The sequence below is a fragment of the Melanerpes formicivorus genome, unplaced genomic scaffold (assembly GCF_026170545.1).
Source record: "Melanerpes formicivorus ecotype bairdi unplaced genomic scaffold, bMelFor1.0.p_v2 SCAF_19, whole genome shotgun sequence".
NCBI classification, from domain to species: domain Eukaryota; kingdom Metazoa; phylum Chordata; class Aves; order Piciformes; family Picidae; genus Melanerpes; species Melanerpes formicivorus.
The window spans coordinates 13576290-13599057 of record NW_027142371.1 but is presented as its reverse complement, the minus strand read 5'-3'; the positions used below and the strand labels follow the sequence as shown (position 1 = coordinate 13599057).

Sequence of the window (22768 nt, the reverse complement as noted above, 5' to 3'; positions counted from 1 at the left end):
CCATTCCAGGGCTTCACCACTCTCATGGGGAAGAACTTCCTCCTCACCTCCAGCCTGAATCTCCCCACCTCCGCCTTCACTCCATTCCCCCTAGTCCTATCACTACCTGATATCAATTGCTGCCTTACACAAGGTTTGATTGCTTTGACTGTTACTGGGTGGCATGGAGGTCACTGGGTTTGCAGAAATGGGGAAACAGTGAAAGACAAACACACTGGGGGGGGGTTGGGGGGTGGTTCTTTCAGACAATGATCTCTGTGTGTTCTGTGTCAGTGAGGTGTGGGTTTAGTATGTGGTTTGAACTTGTTCTTTCATACAGAGAGCTAAACACAGGATAGAATGGCTGGTCTCTGCTTTTTCAGTACATAGAAAGCAGCCCTGTGGAAAAGGACTTGGGGGTGCTTATGGAGGAGAAGCTGGACATGAGCAGGCAGTGTGAGCTTGCAGCCCAGAAAGCCAGTGGCAGCCTGGGTTGCCTTGAAAGATGTGTTGTCAGCAGATCCAGAGAGGTGATTCTGCCACTTTACTCTGCTCTGGTGAGACCTCACCTGGAGTACTGTGTACAGGTCTGGAGCCCTCAATACAGGAAGGACATGGACCTGATGGAGCAGGTCCAGAGGAGGCCATGAGAGAATGAGCAAGGGGTTGGAGCAGCTCTGCTATGAGGAGAGGCTGAGGGAGCTGGGGGTGTTCAGCCTGGAGAAGAGGAAGCTCTGGGGAGACCTAATAGCAGCCTTCCAGTACCTGAAGGGGGCTACAGGAAGGATGGAGGAGATTGCTTGCAAAGGCTGTCAGGGACAGGACAAGGGGCAGTGGCTTCAAACTAGAGAAGAGCAGATTTGGATTGGGTATTAGGAGCAAGTTCTTTACTATGAGGGTGGTGGAACACTGGAACAGGTTGCCCAGGGAGGTGGTTGAGGCCCCATCCCTGGAGGTGAGGCTTGATAAGGCCCTGGGCAACCTGATCTAGCTGGGGATATCCCTGCTGACTGTGGGGAGGTCAGACCTTTGGAGGTCCCTTCCAGCCTGGACCACTCTGTGATTCTATGCAGAGTGTTAGCCAAGTGATTGCGCTCAGAGCTCTGACTTCCTTTGCACCATCACTGGTTTCAAATGCACCTTTGCCATCTGCACCTGTGTGAAGGTCTAAGTCAAAAGAGTGGTTTAGCTGCCAGCAGGTATTTATCCCATCACCACTGCCCTGCAGGGGCTGTGTGAGCGAGCATGCAGTACCATCTCTTGGCCGAACCGGCAACTGCAGCGCGGATGCACGTCGTGAAGTGAGCAGAGAGCTGCTGACTGTCCCTTTGTATCTTTAATCACGCTGAAGGAGGCTGAAAAAAGGCCCATTGGGAAAGTTTTAACACCCAAAAGAGGCTGCTGCCCGCAGAGCTCAAGTAGCATTTCAGCCGGGGAGAATCTGTGATCCTAAATTAGGTCATGGACTCAGGTGTAACCTCAGGTGCACAAGGTCCAGGAAGGAGATCAACAGAGGGAACTCGGTGTAAGGGTTTGGTAAGACTTAATTAATCCTGTCCAAATGCAACAAGAAAGCATCAGCATGCACAGCCTGCTGGACTGGGTCAGGAGCGAGCTTCACCCAGTCTGATCTGCTCTCTGGCACTGCACACCACCAGTTGCCTCAGAAGAACGTGCCTGAGCTTCACCCCAGCAAGTGAGGCACCACCTCGTAGCCCATGCTGTGCAAGACCTGGCAGCGCTCTGAGCGTTCTGCTTCATGATGAATGCTCCTTGGAGCAATCCCCTTCTGCCCATTTGAAGTCCAACATGTCATTAGTGGGATCTGCAGGCATTCAAGGTGCTGTCATCCCAGCTGAGCTGTCTATGCTGAGGTCTCCTGCCCTTGCCATGGCTGTTGTAACACTCAGCATGGTGGCTGACCAAAGGCTGCTTGCTCACTGTGCAGTTCCCAAGCTGCATTTCCCAGCTCATCCATTCTCATCCATTTTGCCTTGTTTGGGGCCCTCTGAAGCTCCTCACACTTTTTAGTCCTCAGTAATTTAAATGGCTTGATGTCATGGGCAGGTTGTGTGCCCTCTTTGTGCCTCTTACATTGCTGCTGCTTCAAAACGTCACCAAGGTTGTTTCCACTACATCTCTGACATGGGCTCTGAATCTAAAGGGAGAGTGATCCATAGGATCCTTAAACATCCAGCTTGCCTGGATAGTATCTTTCTAGTGCCTGGGGGTTCTTGTTGTTTTACAGGTGCAAACACAGAGCCATACAAAAAATGTTATTCCCTAGGAAAGCAGAAGCCTGAGATGTTCTGTGAGCATCTCACACCCAAGGTAATAAGAAGAGTTTCCCTTTCTTTGTGTCTGCATTTCCAGCTCTGACATGGCAGCTCCATGAATTCTCCTTCTTGGTGGAAAGCCTTCTTTCTTTGGAGCCACACAAAATGCTTCCACTGTGCCTTTTCTGGGTGTCTTTCGTAGTGAGCAGTACCTCCCCTCCACGCTGACTTTGGAGCCACACAAAATGCTTCCACTGTGCCTTTTCTGGGTGTCTTCCCTAGTGAGCAGTACCTCCCCTCCACGCTGAGCACCCAGGAGTGATGGCTACCAAAAGGCAAAGCACTGCAGCCTGGGGGACAGAGCCAAGTGATCTGAAACTGCCAGCTTGGGCTGCTTCTGTTTGGTTTATTTTGGTGGGGTTTTTGGTGGTTTTGTTTTCAGGGTAATAATTTCTTTGACTTCCTGAATCAAAGTTCTGGAAGCTTAGATCAGGAGAAGAGAATGGGGAGGGATGGGGGGGGCCCAGAAATGTTCCCCATCCTGAGGACTGATTTTAATGTCTCTCAAGGCTGATTCATAGACTCACAGAATGTTAGGGGTTGGAAGGGACCAGAAGGGGTTGGAAGGGACCTCATCATCATGTCTTATAGCAGCTCACTTGATTTTGTTGGGGTTTTTTTTGTGATCAGTCAGAATGAAATGAGGGCTGGGGTCAGCCTCTTGGCCATGCTCAGATTTAAGCTGCATATTTGTAAAGGAAAACACTGATAATTAGCCACATTCTGCTCCATCAGTTCCCACTGGCTTTGGCAAAAGCTGTCTAAAGCCTTCCTGGAGGCACTTGGACATTCGTCTTGGTAGCACTCATTAGTGTAATTACATCTTAAAGCAGGAAGAATCTTTATTCCTTGTGCATGCCACTGGCCAGATCTGCGTTTTAGCGCCGAACCTGAGCTTAGGTGTGGTTGCTGAGGGCAGTTTTCTGCTGCCACCCTGCGAGCCCAGCAAGCCCCGAAGCTTTCAGGCTGATTTCCCTTTGGACAGCAGCCTTCCTTTGCAGGCAGCTCGTTAAGGTGAGATCACTCCAAGCTCGTGTGACGAAGCACAGTGGGAAATAATTTCCTGGACTGTGTTTCAGGAGGAGCACTGCAGGGATTGGGATGGTTTGGTGGTGCTGTGTGCTCAGGGTAATGACAGGCTGCATTCTTGCAAGCCTTAATGAGAATTTGTGCAATTGCATCCCTGCCTCAAGGCCTTTTCAGAGGCTCTTGGAGGATTTGTGTACCAAAACTTTCCAAACCCCTTCATGGCTTCGTTGATAGCTGCAAAGCCACCAAGTTCCCCTCCTGTGCCTGGAGAAATCTGAATTCCTTTGTGCCTGTGTGTCTCTCTGTGTGTCCTTTTCAATCTTCATTCCAGTCTCTCTGGACTGACTGGTTATGACAAGCTTCCACATCCCTGGTAAATAATGTGTGGCAGAACAGTGTAATTGTTGTAATGACACAGGAGCTTACATGTTTGCAAGGTTGTTTTGGCTTGAATTCAAAGAAATTCAAATGAGGCCTCCATATTTAATCTGTGTCAAAGGGTCAGTTTGTGTCCATGGCACATTCTCCCTAGGGGCAGCTGGGACTGCATTGCTGGACAGTTGGCAGGAGGCAAAGGGCAAATTATCTGTTAGGAATGTGTTGATCTTTGCTATTTTGGCTTGCTAACTCTGGAAGGAGTGAATGGACACAGCACTGGACACATGGGTGGCAGAAAGCCTTCCTCATAGTGGAGAGTGAGCAGCTTTCAGCAGCCTTGTGGAATGATGATCATACAACCATAGAATCATTAAGGTTGGCAAATACCTCCAAGATCAATTCCAACCTTCCACCCAACACTCCATGACCCCCAGACCATTTCCTGTGGTGACACAGGTACTTGGGTTTTTTTTTCACACCTCCAGGGATGATGACTCCACAACCTTCCTGGGCACCCCATTCCAGAGTCTCACCACCCTCCTACTGAAGAACATCTTCCTCAGATCCAGTCTAACCCTGCTCTCCCTCAGCTTCAAACCATCCTCCCTTGTTCTGTCTCTAGACACCCTCATGAAAAGTCCCACTGCAGCCTTCCTGTAGGATCCCTTCAGGTACTTGAAGGCAACTCTGAGGTCCCCCTGAAGTCTTCTCTTCTCCAGGCTGAACACCCCTCCAGCTCCCTCAGCCTGTGCTCACAGCAGAGCTGCTCCAGCCCTTGGGTCATCTTTGTGGCCTCATCTGGACTCACTCCAACAGCTCTCTGTCCTCTTTATGCTGAGGACACCAGAACTGGAGGCAGGATTTGAGGTGGGGTCTCAGTGGAGCAGAGTCAAGGAGCAGAATTATCCAATGATTTCCAGTAGTAGTTCTGGTCCCTAAGACAGGTTAAGGAATGAGAAGCTGACACAGTGTAGGGCATGGTTCCTTTTTATTCATTTCTGCTGCTGTCACATCACTTTGCTTTTGGCTGGCTGCTCTGCATCTCTGCTCCATTATTTCATCCCCTTCTGCTGCTTTCAGCCTCCTGGTCACACATGAAGGCAGAGGTGTTGTGTTTGGGTATCAGGGAACCAAACCATTTCAAAGCAGACAAATTGGAGACAGTGTGAAACACCACACCTGAACAAGGGGTGAAAGTGAGGGCAGACACTGGGGCACAGACTTAAGGAGATCCTGGTGAGAAACAACCCTGAGGAAGTGAGCAGCCACAGTGTGCCACGGGGAACAAGAGATCTTAAGCTGCAGACCCTGGTCTCAGAGGCAGAACTCAGCTGATGGAGAGGTTAGATCAGTGAGCAGGGGCCACATCAACCATCACAAATCCCTTAATGTCTGAAAAGTGGATGCAAACCAAGTCCACCTGCAGCTGCCTGGTGCCACTTTTGTAGGGAATGATTTCAAACTGGACTGTTGAGCTCTCCAGGGGGTCCATTCTTGCCACACTGGAAAAGAGGAAGCATTTGTTAGCTCAAGCAGCTGAAAAAGTCTTGCTTTGTGTCCTCCAGAGTGCCCAGTTCTAAGCATGAAAAGGAAGAGCCAGAGTCAGTGGCTGCTGTGTTTCCATGCTCCTAGCAGGTGGATTTAACCTTCCCTGCTCGTTGTCCCTGCAGAACTAATCAAGCTGTAACAGATGTGGGGAAACAGCTGCAGTTCTCGACCTGTGATGGAGAATCAGGGATTGTGCCTGGAGGGCACACATGGAGCACCTGAGGAATGATCAGGAAGGTATCTGGAGGAGCTCAAATCCAACTGTTTGTGTTCCTCTCCACACTCACAGCATTTGCAGCACCCTGGATATGCTCATGCTAGATTTTGGTGTGGTAAACACAATTACCTCTTGATTTTATGTCCACAGGCAGAAAAGGCTCCCAGCTGTCCAACATAAGGAGACTGACAGCAGCACAGGCAAGCAGAGAGTGGGAGAGTAGGTGCTCAAGAGGGGATTGGACGTGGCACTTGGTGCCATGGTCTAGTAGGCATGAGGTCTGTGGTGACAGGTTGGACTTCATGATCTTTGAGGTCTTTCCCAACCTTGTTGATTCTATGATTCAAAGGGCCTCTGTGCTCTGAGTACCTCTGCTGGGGTACAGGAGCTGGGCAGAGCCAATGCTGGTAAGGCAAACTGAGAGTCAAGGGCAGAAGCTAGACCTGAATTTGGATTCAATGTAAATGAAGCCTTGGTGACTCACATCAAGATTGATCTTCTGCTGTGTTGGTTGTTGTTGTTTTCCTCTCACAGTTTGTTGGTATTAACTCCCCCAGAGTTTATTTTTTTTAACAGTAAGCAGGGAGGAGCTAGGAGAAGACTTTCTTACTGCTGTGATAGCAGTGGGCACATTTTGAAGGCATTTCATTGCAGTCTGTGTCCTGGCTCTTTAGAAACTTAATAGCTGAAGAAGGAAAGGTCTCCTTGAAGAGGGAAAGATCTCCTTGGAAAGATTTCCTTGAAGAGGGAAAGATCTCCTTGAAGAGATCTCCTTGAAGGGGGAAAGGTCTCCTTGAAGAGGGAAAGATCTCCTTGAAAAGGGAAAGACCTCCTTGAAGAGATCTCCTTGAAGGGGGAAAGATCTCCTTGAAGAGGGAAAGATCTCCTTGAAGAAGGAAAGATCTCCTTGAAGAGGGAAAGATCTCCTTGAAGAGGGAATGACCTCCTTGAAGAGGAAAAGATCTCCTTGAAGAGCTCTCCTTGAAGGGGGAAAGGTCTCCTTGAAGAGGGAAAGACCTCCTTGAAGAGATCTCCTTGAAGAGGGAATGACCTCCTTGAAGAGGAAAAGATCTCCTTGAAGAGCTCTCCTTGAAGAGGGAAAGATCTCCTTGAAGAGGGAAAGACCTCCTCACTTTGAAGGACTGTTTGGGTTTCCTTTTGCAAACCACCACATCGAGAAAGTGGTTTGGGGTTTTTGTTTGCTTGGGTTTTGGCTGGTTGTTTGTTGTTTGTTTTTTAAAGCTTTTATTCTGTTCCCCCTTTCTCTCCTCCAGTCACCCACTGCAGCACTTTGGAGTTCCATGCTGTCAGGAAAAGCAGGCACTGCACTCCCTGAGCGTTCTGCAGCTCAGAGGTGTGAAAGGAGAGCGCTGCCACCACGGGGTTTTGTCCAAGCTGGGTGCAGACAGAAGGCAGGAGGCTGACAGAATCTTTTTACCACCACCACCTTTTATTCCAGGTGAATGACTTATCAGCCACATAGCCTTTACCTACCTGATTCTGAGCTGCTCTTTGAGCAGGCCACTGCCTTCTACTCTCAGCACACAGTCTGTGACAGCTTCAGACAGTGGGTTAGTAAAGGTCACCTCCACATTGACAGCCTCGTGTACCACTGCTGCACCCAGGACCTAGAGAAAGAAAAGATTCTGCTCAGCCACTGCACTTGGGCTCACTTCTTTCTTAGGGTTCTGTCTTTTCACTCCCATTGCAAACCACCTGCCCTCTTAGGATCTCCTGGACAGGAGGGAGCCAGCAATTAATACACAGAAATATTGAATCAGCCATCCAAGGGTGGCTGAGAAAGAGCAGGTCCTAAGTTTTAAACTAGGTCACTGTGCTGTGTGATACTCACCAGAGGGAGAACAGAATGGGAGCACAAATACTGAGGTGGGATAGGTGACTAACTGCTGCAGGCAGCTCAACTGAAACCAGCTTTAGTTAGGCTAAAGGAGAAGCTTAGTATTAGAGAGCACTGAAGGTGTGGGGCACAGCCAAATTTTGATGTCTCAACAAAGAAAAAGAGACTGCCAAGTAGCAGCCTAATGTATTAATGACCTTCTTTTGGCTGATTAATATTAATTAACATAATGGAGAAGTCCAGCACCCCCCAGTGCATTTCTCTGTGCTGACTGTGTTTCAGCAAACACAAGCATAAAGCCTTCTTGAAGCTTAGTCACTGAAGTGATTTGTTCAGGGGCATGAACTCTGTGAGCTGACTCTGTTGCTTGCATGCTCCAGCAAAGAAGGTTTTTTTTTTGCAAGGTCTCTCTAGAATCTGCTGTTCAGAAACTGCCAGACCTACATAGATGAAAACTTTTTTCACCCCTGTGTGCAACTCTGCTTTCCTGTAGGCCACTGGCAGAATGCTTTGGGATCGCTAATCTTAGTCTGGAGTGTCTGAAAGACTCTCTGAGTTCTCATACTCCTCTGTGCTCTTCACAGGATGGTAGCAGAGAGCTTTTGATCCCAAGTCTGGCACAGCAGAGCTGTCCAAACCAGTGAATTTGTGTGGGTGTGCTGGGCCATGCTAACACAGAGCTGGCCCCTGGCAGGCAGAGGGCATGGCCTCACCTGTAGCCTGAGAAGTGCTTCTTGCCCATTACACAACAGCTGCCAGAAGACAATCTGAAGTGGAAAGGAAAGCCTCCAGTTCTAATTGTTAGTCATTTGGGAGGATGTTACAGGAGATGCATAGTGCCATGATTCCTGAGAAGGTGAAACAGCTTGCTTGAGCGTGGCTACTAATGAGCCTCATGGCCCCAGGCATCACCAGCAAGCCACTGAAGAAGTCTCTGTTAAAAAAAACAGGCTTCCTAAATAAGCTGGAAGAGAATGATCAGACTTCCCTGGCTAAAGTGAAGGTCTAGGGCTGGACTAGATCTCTCTGTGTCTCTGGAGGTGGTCTCTGTAGTCCTCATAACACTGAAAGGCTGATCAGTGCCCTGTCAGCAGGCACTGGCTGGAATCCCATAGCACAGCTGTGCCTGGGAAAGCTTTGCTTTTCCTTGGTGCATTCACTGGTGTCAGCTGTGACTACAGCAGCAGGATCAAATCACCCTCAGGCATGGCTTCACTTCCCACACTCCTTCCCATGCCTGCTAGGTGGGAGAAGGGTTCGGGTTGCTGCTTCTCATCAGGCCTGTGTAGGGACACAAAGGGCAGTAGCTTTTACCTGGATGGTGAGGAAAGGGTTCTGAAGTACAATGTCTTTTTCCACTAGAAGTGAGGCTCCCTGCTTGGTTTCACACAGAGCTGTCACTAGGATCTTCCTGTCCTCCTTCATAGAGTCTTTGTACTGGGCATAGGAGATCTTGAAGGGAACCTCTTTTTCTGGAATGGAAAGAGAAAACAGCATTTCCTCCCTCATTTTTCCTCTGTGCCTAAGTGCCAGCTATCTGTGCTGTGTCTGGCTTCTGAGCAGCCAAGGATGCTGTCACCTGGGGCTCTCCATTTGTGGGTGTCCACAGCCAATAGGCAGGAATGATGCTCAGAGCTGACTTCTGCTTGCCTTCCCATCAAACACTACATGGTCAGGTACCTTTCAGTTCAGAGGGTGGATGCTTCTGGCAACCCTGCTGGTGCTGGGCACTTAATGCTCCTTCCTTGTAGAGAAGGCAGAAGTGAAAAGGGGGATTGATTTGAATGCCCTTGCTGATGCAGCTCTTCAGCCTCTGCCTTAAAGAGGGTGCACAGTCAGAGTCTGTGCCAGTGAGGAGGGCACATGGAGAAAACATGTTCATCTGCTGGGGCAGGGGAAGGAGTTACAGTGTGCTGGATGTTAGCTTGAGAGGGTCCTTACAGTCACCTGTGGCACATGCCTCATTTTTCAGCACTGTCCCCAGAAAGGCAGAGCAAAGGCCACTCTCTGCAGGGGCTGTCACTGGTACACTCCTACTCCTGCAAAGGACCTTGGTCATGTTTCCTCTTTTAATCTGTCTGTGCCTTGCTTATGGGGAGCTGGTAGCTGAATAATGCCTGGTGCACATCTCTGAGTTGTTCTATCTTGGCAAAAAAAGAACAGATCCTCACCTAGAACCAATAGTGGCTGTGCTGGGCTCAGGCAAAAGGTCACCCAGCTCAGTGTCCTGTGTGACAGCATCCAAAAGGAGGTGCTTAAAACAGCACAAATATATATACACACATTTCCCTTCTGCTGAACAGCCTTAACCTCCAGCTAATTGCAGGTCATGCACTGCTGGAGCCATTCATTACTTCTCTGTGATCTTGTCAAACCCCAAAGCTATGCCTCGTTCTAAGCTGTGAGAAGAGGCAAATTACCTTCTTCAGGTCCCAGTTTAAGAGACTCAGACCTCATTCTAAGCTGTGAGAAAAGGCAAATTACCTTCTTCAGGTCCCAGTTTAAGAGACTCAGACCTTGTTCTAAGCTGTGAGAAGAGGCAAATTACCTTCTTCAGGTCCCAGTTTAAGAGACTCAGACCTCATTCTAAGCTGTGAGAAAAGGCAAATTACCTTCTTCAGATCCCAGTTTAAGAGACTCAGACCTCATTCTGAGCTGTGAGGAGAGGCAAATTACCTTCTTCAGATCCCAGCTTAACAGACCCAGACCTTGTTCTAAGCTGTGAGAAGAGGCAAATTACCTTCTTCAGGTCCCAGTTTAAGAGACTCAGACCTCATTCTAAGCTGTGAGAAAAGGCAAATTACCTTCTTCAGATCCCAGTTTAAGAGACTCAGACCTCATTCTAAGCTGTGAGAAGAGGCAAATCACCTTCTTCAGGTCCCAGTTTAAGAGACTCAGACCTCATTCTAAGCTGTGAGAAAAGGCAAATTACCTTCTTCAAGTCCCAGTTTAAGAGACTCAGACCTCATTCTAAGCTGTGAGAAAAGGCAAATTACCTTCTTCAGATCCCAGTCTAACAGACCTAGACAGCTGCAAAATCTCTGCCTTTGGCTTTCTTGTGTAGAGAATGGCTGAAGCCCTCAGTTTAACCTTGATGGTCTTGAAATCTGAGATCAAGTTCTTGAGTGCCAAGGTAAGGAGGATGTCCTGGCCCATGACAGGAGGTGCATCAAGGATCAGCTTCCCTGAGATGCTGGGTTTTTGTGCAGGCTGTGTCCTGTTTGGTCTTCTCCTTCTCCTGATTTTATTTCTATTCCCAGTGCTTCTCACACCCAGCAGCTTCAGAGCTTTCTTGTACACCCTCCGTTCCTTGGGGGATCCTGCTTGGGGAGATGAAGTGGTCAGAGAGCTCTCTGCATACAGAGCAATGGAGCCCTAACTGCTCTCAGTAAATACAGGTTAGGAAAGCTGAGGAGGGCAAAGACACACAAGAGGAGAAGCAAAATCTAACCACAAAGCTAATTTTGCCACAAAAGGAAATGAGTCCACGTGGTCCTGCAGGCTGGAAGGTAAGATCTGCCTGCCAGCTTTAGCCAGCTGTTCTTGGGCACCCCTTAGAAGCTGTGAGCAGTACAGAGCTCAGCTCTGTCTGGGGTGGGGCAGTTGCCATCTTCCTTGAAATTCAGAAGGGTATAAAAATCCTTTTGGAGAAGTTGTCCCCAGGCAGCTCCCCAGGATGGCTCTTGCTGCTTGTCATAACAGAAATACTTTCACCAGCTGTCCAGGACAGCTCAGAGTGTGTTTCACAGAAGCAGCTTTGGATCTGTGCTGCATGCACAGGACCACCAAGGCCATATTTCATCACCCTCAGCTGACAGTGAGCCCTAAGGCTTAGAAAAGTCACAACTAATGAGCTCCAGAAGGCATTCAATCAGTGCTGCATCCAGTGAAGGCAGAAATTCTCTTCCCTTCTGACCATCAGGGACAGGACAACAGTTAATAAAGGCTTTACCTTCTGGGTATTTGTAGTTGGCAGTGACATCCACACGGGAGTTGGTGCCCACTGCTTTGGTGCTGATCAATTTCCCAATCTTCCTAGTATCAGAATAAATTCTCTCTTTTCTTTTCTTGCTGTAGTGAATCCAGGTGACATAGTCAGCATTCACTGCTGCAAACACAAAGGAGCTGTCGTAATCCAGGTTCACGTGCCCTTCCTTAATGGCTCTGGTGGAGGCAGGACCACACTGATAGATGCCTGTGTGAGAGGAATCATTGAATTGTCAGGGTTGGGAAGGGACCTCAAGGCTCAGCCAGTTCCAACCCCTCTGCCATGGACAGGGACACCTCACACTACAGCAGGTTGCTCACAGCCACATCCAGCCTGGCCTTAAAAACCTCCAGGGGCGAGGCTTCCACCACCTCCCTGTGCAACCTGTTCCAGTGTCTCACCAACCTCATGGGGAAGAACTTCTTCCTAATGTCTAACCTAAATCTCCCCTCACCTTCTCAGGAAGCATGGCACTTTGCCATGGATGCCTGCTGGGAAAGAACACAAAGCCTCATGCTGACAGCAACAGGGAGAGGGGGGAGTCCCTCCAGGGACACATTTAGAGTGCATTGTCTCTAGGTGTGTGTCATGGTGAGAGCACAGCCAGAGATCCCACCTGCATTTCCTATCAAAGGTGGTAGCACAGAGGAGGCTGTAGGGGTGACCAGGTGTATGCAGAGCTGGTAGATTGGTGTTGGGTAGTGGCTGCCAAATGCACCCAAGTTAACGCTGCTCCTGCAGGGAGCACGCAGCAGAGCCTTGTCCTGCCCTTTCAGTGGCAGGCTTTGGCAATACCAACTATTACCTTTGCTTCTTTCCTGGGGTGTTGCATCCAGAACCTGCCATCCATCATAAAAGGAGCCAAGATCTCTCCTGATGAACCAGCTTTCATTCCACACGTGGAAATTCCTGCAAGGAAGGTAGACCAAGGGGGTCACTGAATCAGGCAACTGTACTGAAAGGGTAGATGCACTCCTGGTGCAAGGCAAGAAGTAACTCAGGGGCTTCTGAGAGTGCTCTGCTGTAGGGGTCAAGGTGTATAACAGATATGAGATCATTTTTGAGCCAGAGATGAATCACTTCTCAACTTTTTTTTTTTACAACCATCTGAATTTCTGTACAGTAGAGACAAAATCAGCTGTGGGAGTTTGCAGCTGGAGGTGGAATAACAGCGGGGCAAAGCACCTCCTTTGCTCATTCTGGGCAATGATGTTGCATCTCTGAACCTCTGCACTGTTGTTGATTCTCTGCTGTGCAGCTTTGGATCACTGGAAGCAGGAGGCTGAGGTGGTTTTTTTCAGGAGCATGAGTCAGGAGGTTTTCAGCTAGAGGAGAGTGTAATGGAAGGGCTATTAAGAAAACCAATCATAGTTACCACACGCTGTCTTCGCTCAGGTGCAAGGTCTTTCCAGAGGCATCAATGTACTTGTCAATACTCAGATTTATGTTCCTGTCATGGGCAGAGTTGAAGTTTGTAATAACTCGAGTAGGTATTCCCAAGGATCTCAGAACTGCAAGACAGAATTCCATCAGGGCGCTGCACGCCTCTGTTACAGACCAAGTCTCTCTCTGGTGTTCCTGGCAGAGCAGTCTGCTGGACGTGTTTTCAGTGGGGAAGCAAACCCTCAGAAACTCCCCTCTCAGCTGTTATGCAAGTCACCCCCACCATGCAGAGCTGCTCAGAAGACAGTTCCACATTCTTAGCTGCTGTGTGCTTTCTAAGAGTTAGATTCCCCCATTCCTTTTAGTTCTTCATCCTGGTCTCTCTCCAACACCATCTAATCAACTAAACCATGGCACCAAGTGCCTCATCCAGTCTCTTCTTAGCCACTTCCAGTGATGGTGACTCCACCACCTCCCTGGGCAGCACATTCCAATGGCCAATCATTCTTTCTATGAAGAACTTCTTCCTAATATCCAGCCTAAACCTCCCCTGGCACAGCTTGAGACTCTGTCCTCTTGTTCTGGTGCAGGTTGCCTGGCAGAAGAGCCCAACCCCCACCTGGCTACAACCTCCCTTCAGGGAGTTGGAGAGAGCAAGAAGGTCTCCCCTGAGCCTCCTCTTCTCCAGGCTAAGCAACCCCAGCTCCCTCAGCCTCTCCTCACAGGGCTGTGCTCCAGACCCCTCCCCAGCCTTGTTGCCCTCCTCTGGACACGTTCAGAGAAGCAACCCTCAGTTCAGGAGCTGGATGGGTTCTGTGCTCTCTCTCTCTCTTAGAGCTCAAACAGCTTTGACCCTAAAGTCATGGTCAAAGCTCCAGAAACGCTACCAATCATTTTCCATTCCCTCCTGAGTACCTGTGCACATCACTCCTGCAAAGACCCAGCACTGGCCGTAGCGGACAGGTTTGTACCTCCTGCGGTACCACTGGCGCAGGATGGGGACGCTGCCACTCCACTGCAGGGGGTTGGTTCCCGAGCCGTACTTCCCACTCCACTTCCCTTCCACCACTCCTTTCTCGTCGTTGCTGTTAACCTGGAAGAGTCCTCCTCGTGACACAGAAATATTTACAGAAAGGAAAACAGGCAGAGAGGTCCTGTTTGTGCCCCTGGCTGAGCGCTGAGCCGTAGAATGCTGTCTGCAAGCCAGATCAGATGGGAGAGTCTGATCAGAGAAGCAGAGGATGGCTGAGGTTGGAAGGGACCTCGGAGCTCATCTCCTCCAACCTTCCCCACCACGGGCAGGGACAATTCTCACCTAGACTCAGCTGCTCAAGGCATCACCCAGCCTGGCCTTGAACAGCCCCAGGGAGGAGGAATTCACAACCTCCTTGGGCAGCCTGTGCCAGAGTCTTACCAGCCTCTTACTGAAGAACTTCTTCCTCAGCTCCAGACTAGCCCTGCTCTCCCTCAGCTTCAAACCATTCCCCCTTGTCCTGTCTCTAGACACCCTCACGAGAAGTCTCTCTGCAGCCTTCCTGTAGGACCCCTTCAGGTATTGCAAGGCAGCTCTGAGGTCCCCCTGGAGCCTTCTCTTCTCTCTTTTCTTTTTTAATGTAATTTTATTAATGTCCTTTTAGTAACTCTGTCAATCAAAGCAGAGTTCTTTGCTTCATGTTGAGGCTGAAACTGTGTAAAGTGAGTGCTGTCTACAAGGGTGAGAAGGATCACAGCTGTCAAGGAGAAGTCTCAATAAGGAATGTGGTGGTGCACAGAGAGCTTTGCAGTTGCCTGGCTGTGCACTTTGGTTTGGGGGGATGGAGGAGTCCTGAGGAGGTGTCACTATGGGCTGAAGGAAATGGGTGCAAGCCTCACTGAACCCATGCCCCTCCCAGAGTAAATGCTGCCAGACCAACTCTGTTTCCTCATTGTATGCTTCCCCTGGTGAGTGAGGAGCTTAGCAAATGAATTCAGGAAGGACACAGGCTCCCCAAATCTCTGAGAAGCTCTAATGGACTGACAACACCTTTGACACTCAGCATCCCCCCTAGAAGTTCTTGGAAACTTTACTTCAGCCACGAGCAAACCTTTTGGAAGAGGACAAGCCCAGCTTCGGGGGTATTTTGCATTGAGAATAAATCTCCACTTTGGCCTCTTCTCTGGCTAGTTTTTGCAGAAGAGTTGGCTACTCGTGCCAGCCACTGAGGCAGTCACACCGGGGGGGTTCATTGCAGGTGCTTTGTGCAGCTGTGGTTAATTGATCACTTTACCATGGCACTGACAACCCTGCTCACGTAGACAGGGCTGCTTCGGTTGGAGACATCAGCAGCTGGATCCTCGCGGTGGTTCAGGCTTCGGTCCAGTATGGCCAGAGAGATATCAAGGATTCCCTCCTCAAACTGAAATCCAAACAAGCACTTTGTTAAAGGTCAAATTCATCAATAAGCCCCAGGATAAGCTGCCCACCTATTTTCCTTCTCCTGGCACAATGGGAGCAGGTTGGTCCTGCAGGCATTTTCTGTGCCACTTCTGTGAGAGAAGTGAAGACCTGGAGGAAAGCAGAGGCACTAAGCTGCTGGCTTTTAAAGCTAAGAGGCACTAAGCTGCTGGCTTTCCACAGGATTTTAAAGGCAGCATGTTTGTGAGCATGGCCTGGAGCCATAGCTGTTAGCTATTCATCAAAGCATTACACAGCCTGATGGAACAGACAAGACCACTCCGGGTCAGGCTCAGCAGGCTTTAAAGCCTCCCCCATCCTGTCATGCCCCTACAGGTAACCCTTCTGCTATGAAAGCTTCACTCTTAGGGGCTGCCTTCATCTCATCTCAGATGATCTGAACTGAAAGAAACCAACAGGAAATTATTAATTATGGATGAGGGTGACAGAGGCTCTGTGTTGGGCCCGGGGGATGCCATTAGAGTTTGCTGTATGGATGTTGGTCAGGCAAGGATGCCACATCACTCAGAGACAGAAAGCAGATGTGGCCTTTCTTCATTTATTACTGGCCAGCCCGATCAGAGGGCTAATAGAAATGCTGCCTGTGCAACTGCTGCTGCAGCTGGAATGCATGGAGTGGTCAGGGATGGCTCTGACTGGCCCCACAAGTTGCAGGACAGCTGTGTGACTACAGATGGGCTGCAGTCGTGTCTGTGTTGGTGGCAGCTCTGCTTGTAACGCCACACTGGTGTTCAGACATTCCAGCTTGAGTTGTTTCAGTTTGGGATGTTCTTATAATGACTTCTGCCCCACTGCTGAACCAATTGTGTTAGTATTTGGATTTGCCATCCTCACAGTACCTAGAGGTTAATGCTAGAACTGCTTCCTTTGCCCTTTGTGAAGGTGAAGCAATAAGTAGAATGTAAACAGTTTGTGCAATAGACCAAAGAAAAGCTAAAATGTTTGCTTAATTTCTTTTGCTTCTATATCAACACAGCAGACAGGGGGATGAGCCTGATGCTGCTGGTATTTATTGATGATCAAGGCACATGTCTGCAAGCAAATCCTGAGGGAGGGAGGAATTCTCAACTCTCAGCCTGTGAGGGAAGGATTCTCTCTCCTCCAAAGCCCACTTATCTGTCATTCTTATTCTCAAAGCTGTGGAATGGGTGATGCTCTTTACCTGTCCATAGTCCCAAGCTTCCTCTTCAATGCATTTTTCCAGCCCCTGAAATATGATCCCACTGTCATTCAGGACGTACTCCCGTCGCTCCTTTTCATTAGCCATGTAGACATCATCATCTAGAAGCAGAATGAGAGAGGCTGGCTGAGGGGAAACTTGGTTTGCTGTAATTGAAGCTCCTACTTCAAGGGGACTTCTGGGGAGCAGGTCAGGCTGCCTCTGCATTCAGGCTTAGGACTCCTCTGTAATCACAGAGTGGACAAAAGAAGGCTGCAATTCCCGTGGAGGGGGGGAGCTGACCATGCTCCTGTCCTTGCACCAGTTTCAGTGTGTGTCTTACTGGCAGGTGGTGCTTGGTTTACAACTGAACACTGACACTCAGAGGGAAGTGAAGAAAATAGAATAAGTATTTGTAGTGCCTCCTGCCTCTGATTCCTTATTGGACAAGCAGGAGGCCAGGTCTGCTGCACAGCAGCACTGGAGAAGGGGCAAATGCTTGACCCTTGATGTTGAGAGAAAAGGGGGAATGGAATGAAGCTGGAGGCTGGAGGTGAGGAGGAAGTTCTTCCCCATAAGAGTGGTGAAGCCCTGGAATGGGTTGTCCAGGGAGGTCGTTGGGGCCTCAGCCCTGGAGGTGTTTAAGACCAGGCTGGCTGAGGCTCTGGCCAGGCTGATCTAGTGTGGGGTGTCCCTGCCCATGGCAGGGGGGTTGGAACTAGCTGATCCTTGTGGTCCCTTCCAACCCTGACTGATACTATGATACTATGGAAAAAGCCTTCCTGTAGCTGTGACCATCAGGTGCATGCTTGACTGTGACACCCAGATCTTCTATCTGAGGCAACCAGTTATATGATACAGCAAAACATACTTGGACACCAGGGATTGAAGAGCAGCACAAAGTGTCCCAGGGGTGTTGAAGAGACCTTGTTCCCCGACACAATCTGCAGTTTGAGTTTGTATCGTCCGATGACAGCGTTGGCTGGGCTGACTATGGTGAAGTTCATGCAGCCAGGCTCACTGGGCTCTTGGGTTGCGCTCCAGCCACTGTCATCCTCCTCAGAAAGGTTAAATATGGCTTTGGTCTGCTCTGATTCTGATGGAGATGGTCCTGGCAGAGGGAGCAAAGACAGCAATTCTGAATTACAGCTGGAGGTGACAAACTTGGGGTCAGTCATGAGCCCAGGGCTTTAATTCAATGTAAACTCCTTGTGCTCCATCCTGTGCAGCCCTTTGTGCTATGGGCACAGCTCAGTAAAGGGAGTGCACAGAACCATGCTGGACAAGTGAGGAGGAGGCAAGAGTGGTGTCCTGAAAACCCGCCACTGTGGAGGCAGGGTGGGCCAGGCACTGGAGTGCACATTTCCTGGGGAGTTAGCTGCATGGAGAATTCTTCTGAGAAGCCTTTCGGGGAGATACAGATAGGAGGGAATGGGGCAATGTAGACTGCTCTAGTAACAGGGAACACATGAAGGTCATCAAGGGGATTTTAAACAGGTGAAATAGAGAGTCAGGAGAGGAGGTAAATGGGGGCTAGAGAGGTGGAGCTGTGAGGTGTTCAGGGGCCATAAAACGAAGACAACTCTGAGTGTTGCAGGTGGGTCCTCAAGAGCAGAGATTCAGCCTTGTTTTAAAATGAGGATGGCACTAAACCTTTGTATTAATTATTACCTTAACTCTCTGTTGTCCTAAAGTGAGAACTGAACCTTAAAATGGGAGCTGCTAAGCCTAAAAGGACAAGGAGTGCTGACTGATCCAAGGCAAAGCTTAACGCTTCAGGAATGGACTAGCACGTGGAGCAGGAGGGACTTGGCTGTGGGGTGAGTAGCATGGGGAAGTTACCTGTGCTTGCTATAAAGGTGAAGTTTTCCCCAGCCTGTGCTGTACTTTTGAGGCTCAGAGTGATGCTGAAGGCCTGACCCCTCCTCAGGATTGCTTCTCTGCTGCTGTAGTCAGAGGTGTGGTGTGCAGCTTTGTTCAGTTTGGTTTGCCAGTTGACCTTTGCTATTTTCAGAGCTAGAAAGACACCAGGTAAGCTCATTAAAAACGCTGTTCCTTCAAACCTGTGCATCTTCTCAGCTTGTCTAATGCAGTCATTTTATTAGATAGAGCTGCAGTTCTGCTCTCTAGGGAGTAGAGAACAGGAGAGTCCCCTGTTGCTATTAAGCATTGCAAACCAACAGCTTAGAGGAATGGCTCAAAGAGTTTTTCTGCAGGCATCCCCCAGAGACAGAAAAGAGACCCATCTGACAATTTATCTTTGATTAAAAAAACCCAACCCAAACTAATAAAATCTCTGCTGTAGTTAGACAATTCTTTATTAAAGGTCAAAGAGACTCTTCCAGCATTTTTCTGCTCTTCTTCTGTGAGGTTCTCTTGCTCCCAGACATGCAATAGAATTACTTTACAGCCTAGAGAAGACTCCAGGGGTGACCTCAGAGCTGTTTTGCAATACCTGAAGGGGTCCTACAGGAAGGCTGCAGAGAGACTTTTCCTGAGGGTGTCTAGAGACAGGACAGGGGGGAATGGTTTGAAACTGCTGGAGAGAGCTTAGACTGGAGCTGAGGAAGAAGTTTTTCAGTAGGAGGGTGGTGAGACTGGCACAGGATGCCCAGGGAGGCTGTGGTTGCCTCCTTTCAGGGGGTGGGTGATGCCTTGAACAGCTGAGTCTAGTTGAGAAGTGTCCCTGCCCATGGTGGGGAGGTTGGAGGAGATGAGCACTGAGGTCCCTTCCAACCTGAGCCATTCTGTGGCTATTAAAACTCTCATGAGCAAGTGTGTGCCTGATCCCAGAACCTATGTGACAGCTGATGGATAGAAGGCTGGCATCTTCCTTACTGAACTTGCACTTTATCTTCACACACACTTTGTGTCTCAGTTAATTTCCAGCCGTGCTGCTTGAAGCTGAGTGCTGCTAGAAAAAGGTAGACAGTGGAGTAGGGAAGGTAGGATTAGGAGTGCTGATGTCTTGGGGCAGTGCTATGAGTTGCTCTGTTGTATTGTGCTAGGTTGCACCACCATTGAAAATGGGACACTGAAGCACAGATCCCAAAAGCTTTCAGCCTTTCTTGTTCCCTGGTCAATTAAAAACCCCAAACCAACAAGCAGGCAAAACCAAAGCAGCAAAAGTGCCAATCTCTCTGTGCAGGCAGGCTTGAGAATTGCCCTTCCCCACTATGATATTCCAGAGGAATTTTTGCCTGGAGAGAATTCCTTGCCACAGCTGGAGCATGTTAACCCTTTGCAGACTGGTGGTGCTGTCAGCAGCACTCGGTCACTTTGCTGAGCAGGGTTTGGTAGCTTGCATGTGGGGATGTCTGTAGGGCTCTGCTATGGAAGGAGTGAGGCTGGGCTTTGAGTTTTCTGCTGTGTTTGCATCCCAGAGTTATGGTCTGTGAGTTGTGATGCAGCTGTAATTGCCCTCATTTTTCAGCTTTTTGGAAGAAAGCTGAGTGTGTGAGGCTGCAGGAAGGGCCTGGAGCAAGCTGCTTGCTTTGAATGTGTTGAGCACAGCATAAGCTCGTTGGTATTTTCAGCTCAGTGAAGGGTCTTGTTCCAACTATGTCACCTGGAGGGGGGGAAAAAAATTCCATTGATAGGGATGTGATGCTTGAGTCATGTGATGTGAAGTCTCCAGCTTGCATCATGGCTTTATTTTCCAGACTTAAATGTGTTTAATTGCAAAGGGCCTACAGAAAAGAGCATTCCTAACATCAAGTGCTCTAATTTGAGTGAGTTAAAGCCTTTTTCTCAAGGGCACTTGGCCTCTCAGAGTTTGAGAAGTCAGCCTGGCAGCACTTCACCCATTGTACACCCTCCCATCGTGTATCCTGAGCTGTGCAAGTTCAGTGTCCAGGCTTTTGGGGTGGGGAGTGAGCACCTTGTTGGGGATGCAGCAATGGAGCCAACTCGGAGCACTTTGCATCTCTGCCAATGAAAATGGATCACACAGAGGGCTGAATAACCCACTGAGCCATGGCTTTGATAGTATGGGCTCAGACATTTAAGGACCTCAGTAGTGGTGCCAAAACTTTGAGAGTGGAATGCCACAGGCAAAGACAATACAATAAACAGGGGACAGCTGGAGGAGCAGGAAGGCTGAAGGCAGTGGCTGACCCTGCCTCTAAGAACTGGCTGCAGTGATAGTTTTGTTTGCCCTGCAAAGCTCAGGGTTAGACAGAGGCATTTCTTGTGACCAGGTGCAGGAGATCAGCAAGGAATGGGTTATACATGGAGCAAGAGAAGAGGAAAGCTGACACAGGGCTTGCTTTGATCCTCACAGTTCCAGCTGAAACCTTACCATTTCTTCTTCTACTTTCAGTATCTCTCTGTTAGTAAAGCACATTGTCAGTAACCCTGCCAGGGCACAACTGGCTGGACCTCTAAAACTGGGAGTGTTTATCCTCTCATGGACAGAGACTGGGAGCTTGCTTAGAAGGAAAAGTCTGCAGAGCTGGTGATCACTGCTGGACATGCTGAGCATTCTGCACACAGGGTCCTCGTTGCCTCCAGCAGAAATCTGAAGCAATAACAGGACAAATCCTCAGGCTAACCTGTGCACAGCCTCTGTGTGTTGCATGAGACCTCTTTCTAAGAAGTGAGCCTTCCAGGCAGCAGGAGAGGGGCAGCATACTGCACAGACACTGGTGCTGCACCTCAGCAAAGCAGTGCACCAGGCAACACAGCCACCCTGCAGGGAGCTGAGGGGGCCAGAGGCCACCAAGTGACCCATCTGAGGCAGGATGTCAGCTTAATATCAAAGAGGGATTAGAGCTTGGGACTTCTGTGTGGCAGTTTGATGCCCAAATCTGCAGCCAACAAGTTCTGGCTAGGTGGCTGCAAAAGCCCTCTGTAGAGTAGTTAATGGTTATGACAGCAAACCCAGTTCCTTACTCTGTTTCTCTGTGCTGCAGGGAAAAGAACACCTTCCAAACTCATGATATTAAAAAAAAGAAGAAGAATAGTTAAAAAAAAATATAAAATGAAATCCTCATTTCTAGTAGAATAGCTCAGAAATGCACTTAACCCCCCAAAAAAGGGCTAAATTGCTATAGAGCACCCAGGTGCCATCATCCTGTTCTTCAGCAACTATCACTGCTCTGCACTGAAGAGTGCTGGCTGGAGCCATCAGGCTGGTTTGAACTTACCCTCCATAAGGTTTCTTTCTTCTGTTCCCCCCTTGGGTAGTTCAGCTTAAGGATACAAAGGTGCCCAAGACCATTCTGAATCCTCTTCCACCAGCATGAGTAACACAAGGGCTTAGGACTCTTGACTTCAACTACTTAAGCCAGGGTTTATACAAGCTGGGTGTGACCTGTGGTTGGTAGTTACTGTTTTTGTAGTAATGCCTTACGTGAGCATCTCCCTTATGATTGCTTTAATTGCACAACCCTCGATCTAATTATGTGTATTTAAAGCTGGTGAATGGCTAAGGAAAGATGATAAACAGTATCCTGGTGTCTTGATTACTGAGAGAGGAAAACATCCCAAACTGGATCCAAGGAAGGAATTACCACAGGGAGAAGGAAAATTTGGGATCATAGAATCACCAAGGTTGGAAGAGACCTCAAAGACCACCAAGTCCAACCTGTCACCCAAGACCTCATGACTGCTAAACCATGGCACAAAGTGCCATGGCCAATCCCCTCCTGAACACCTCCAGGGATGGATCAGGTTAGGGTTTTGGGGGCTGTGTGCAGAGGGCAGGTGCAGACAAGTGCATATTGTACAGCATGGATGTGTGGGACTGGCTCCCCAGAGGGGTTGGGGAGTCTTTGTCTCTGGAGAATTTCCAGGGCCATCTGGATGCATTCCTGTGACCTGTGCTGGATTCTATGGTCCTGCTCTGGCAGGGGGGTTGGACTCAATGGTCTCTGAAGGTCCCTTCCAACCCCTAGCATCCTGTGACATGGAGTGAGCTCTTCAGGTCTGCAAACAGCCTTCCAGGATTTGATGAAGGCTACAGGAGAGCTGGAGAGGGCCTTTTAATAGATATGCAGTGACAGGAGATGGAGTAATAGCTCCAGACTGGAAAGAACTCGATTTAGATTAGACATCAGGAAGAAATTCTTCCTTATGAGGGTGGTGAGGCACTGGAACAGGTTGGCCAGGGAAACTGTGGGGGCTCCAACCTTGGGAGTGTTCAAAGCCAGGTTGGATGGGGACCTGAGCAACCTGGCCTGGTAGGAGGTCTCCCTGTCTGTGGCAGTGGGGGTGGAATTAGATGATCTTTAAGGTCCCTTCCAGCCCCAAACATTCTATGATTTGTAATTAGAGTGCTGCTGGCACTCTAATTACAAAGGGCTCTAATTACAAGGGGCTGCTGGCCCCTTGATTTTGCATGGCACAAGCCATTGCTTTTTTCTTTTCTCTTGTTTTGTTTTATTTTTCAGGCAGGTCTGCCTGAAGGTCTTTCACATACCTGCACAGAACTCCTGC

The 22768-nt window shown here is 49.1% G+C and overlaps 1 protein-coding gene across 1 annotated transcript; it reads right to left on the bottom strand.

The window, feature by feature from the left end:
• Positions 1-4701: 4701 nt before the first annotated feature.
• Positions 4702-21606, bottom strand: LOC137446988 (protein-glutamine gamma-glutamyltransferase 6-like). The gene is made up of 13 exons (XM_068150134.1): positions 21478-21606; positions 18173-18346; positions 17202-17441; positions 16334-16452; positions 14984-15112; positions 13632-13809; positions 12709-12844; positions 12139-12242; positions 11298-11540; positions 10342-10665; positions 8660-8817; positions 6982-7115; positions 4702-5224 (listed from the first exon to the last, which is right to left on the bottom strand). Exons 1-13 carry the CDS (start codon positions 21482-21484, stop codon positions 5071-5073), a joined length of 2100 nt encoding a protein of 699 aa, XP_068006235.1. The 5' UTR covers positions 21485-21606; the 3' UTR covers positions 4702-5070.
• Positions 21607-22768: the final 1162 nt, after the last annotated feature.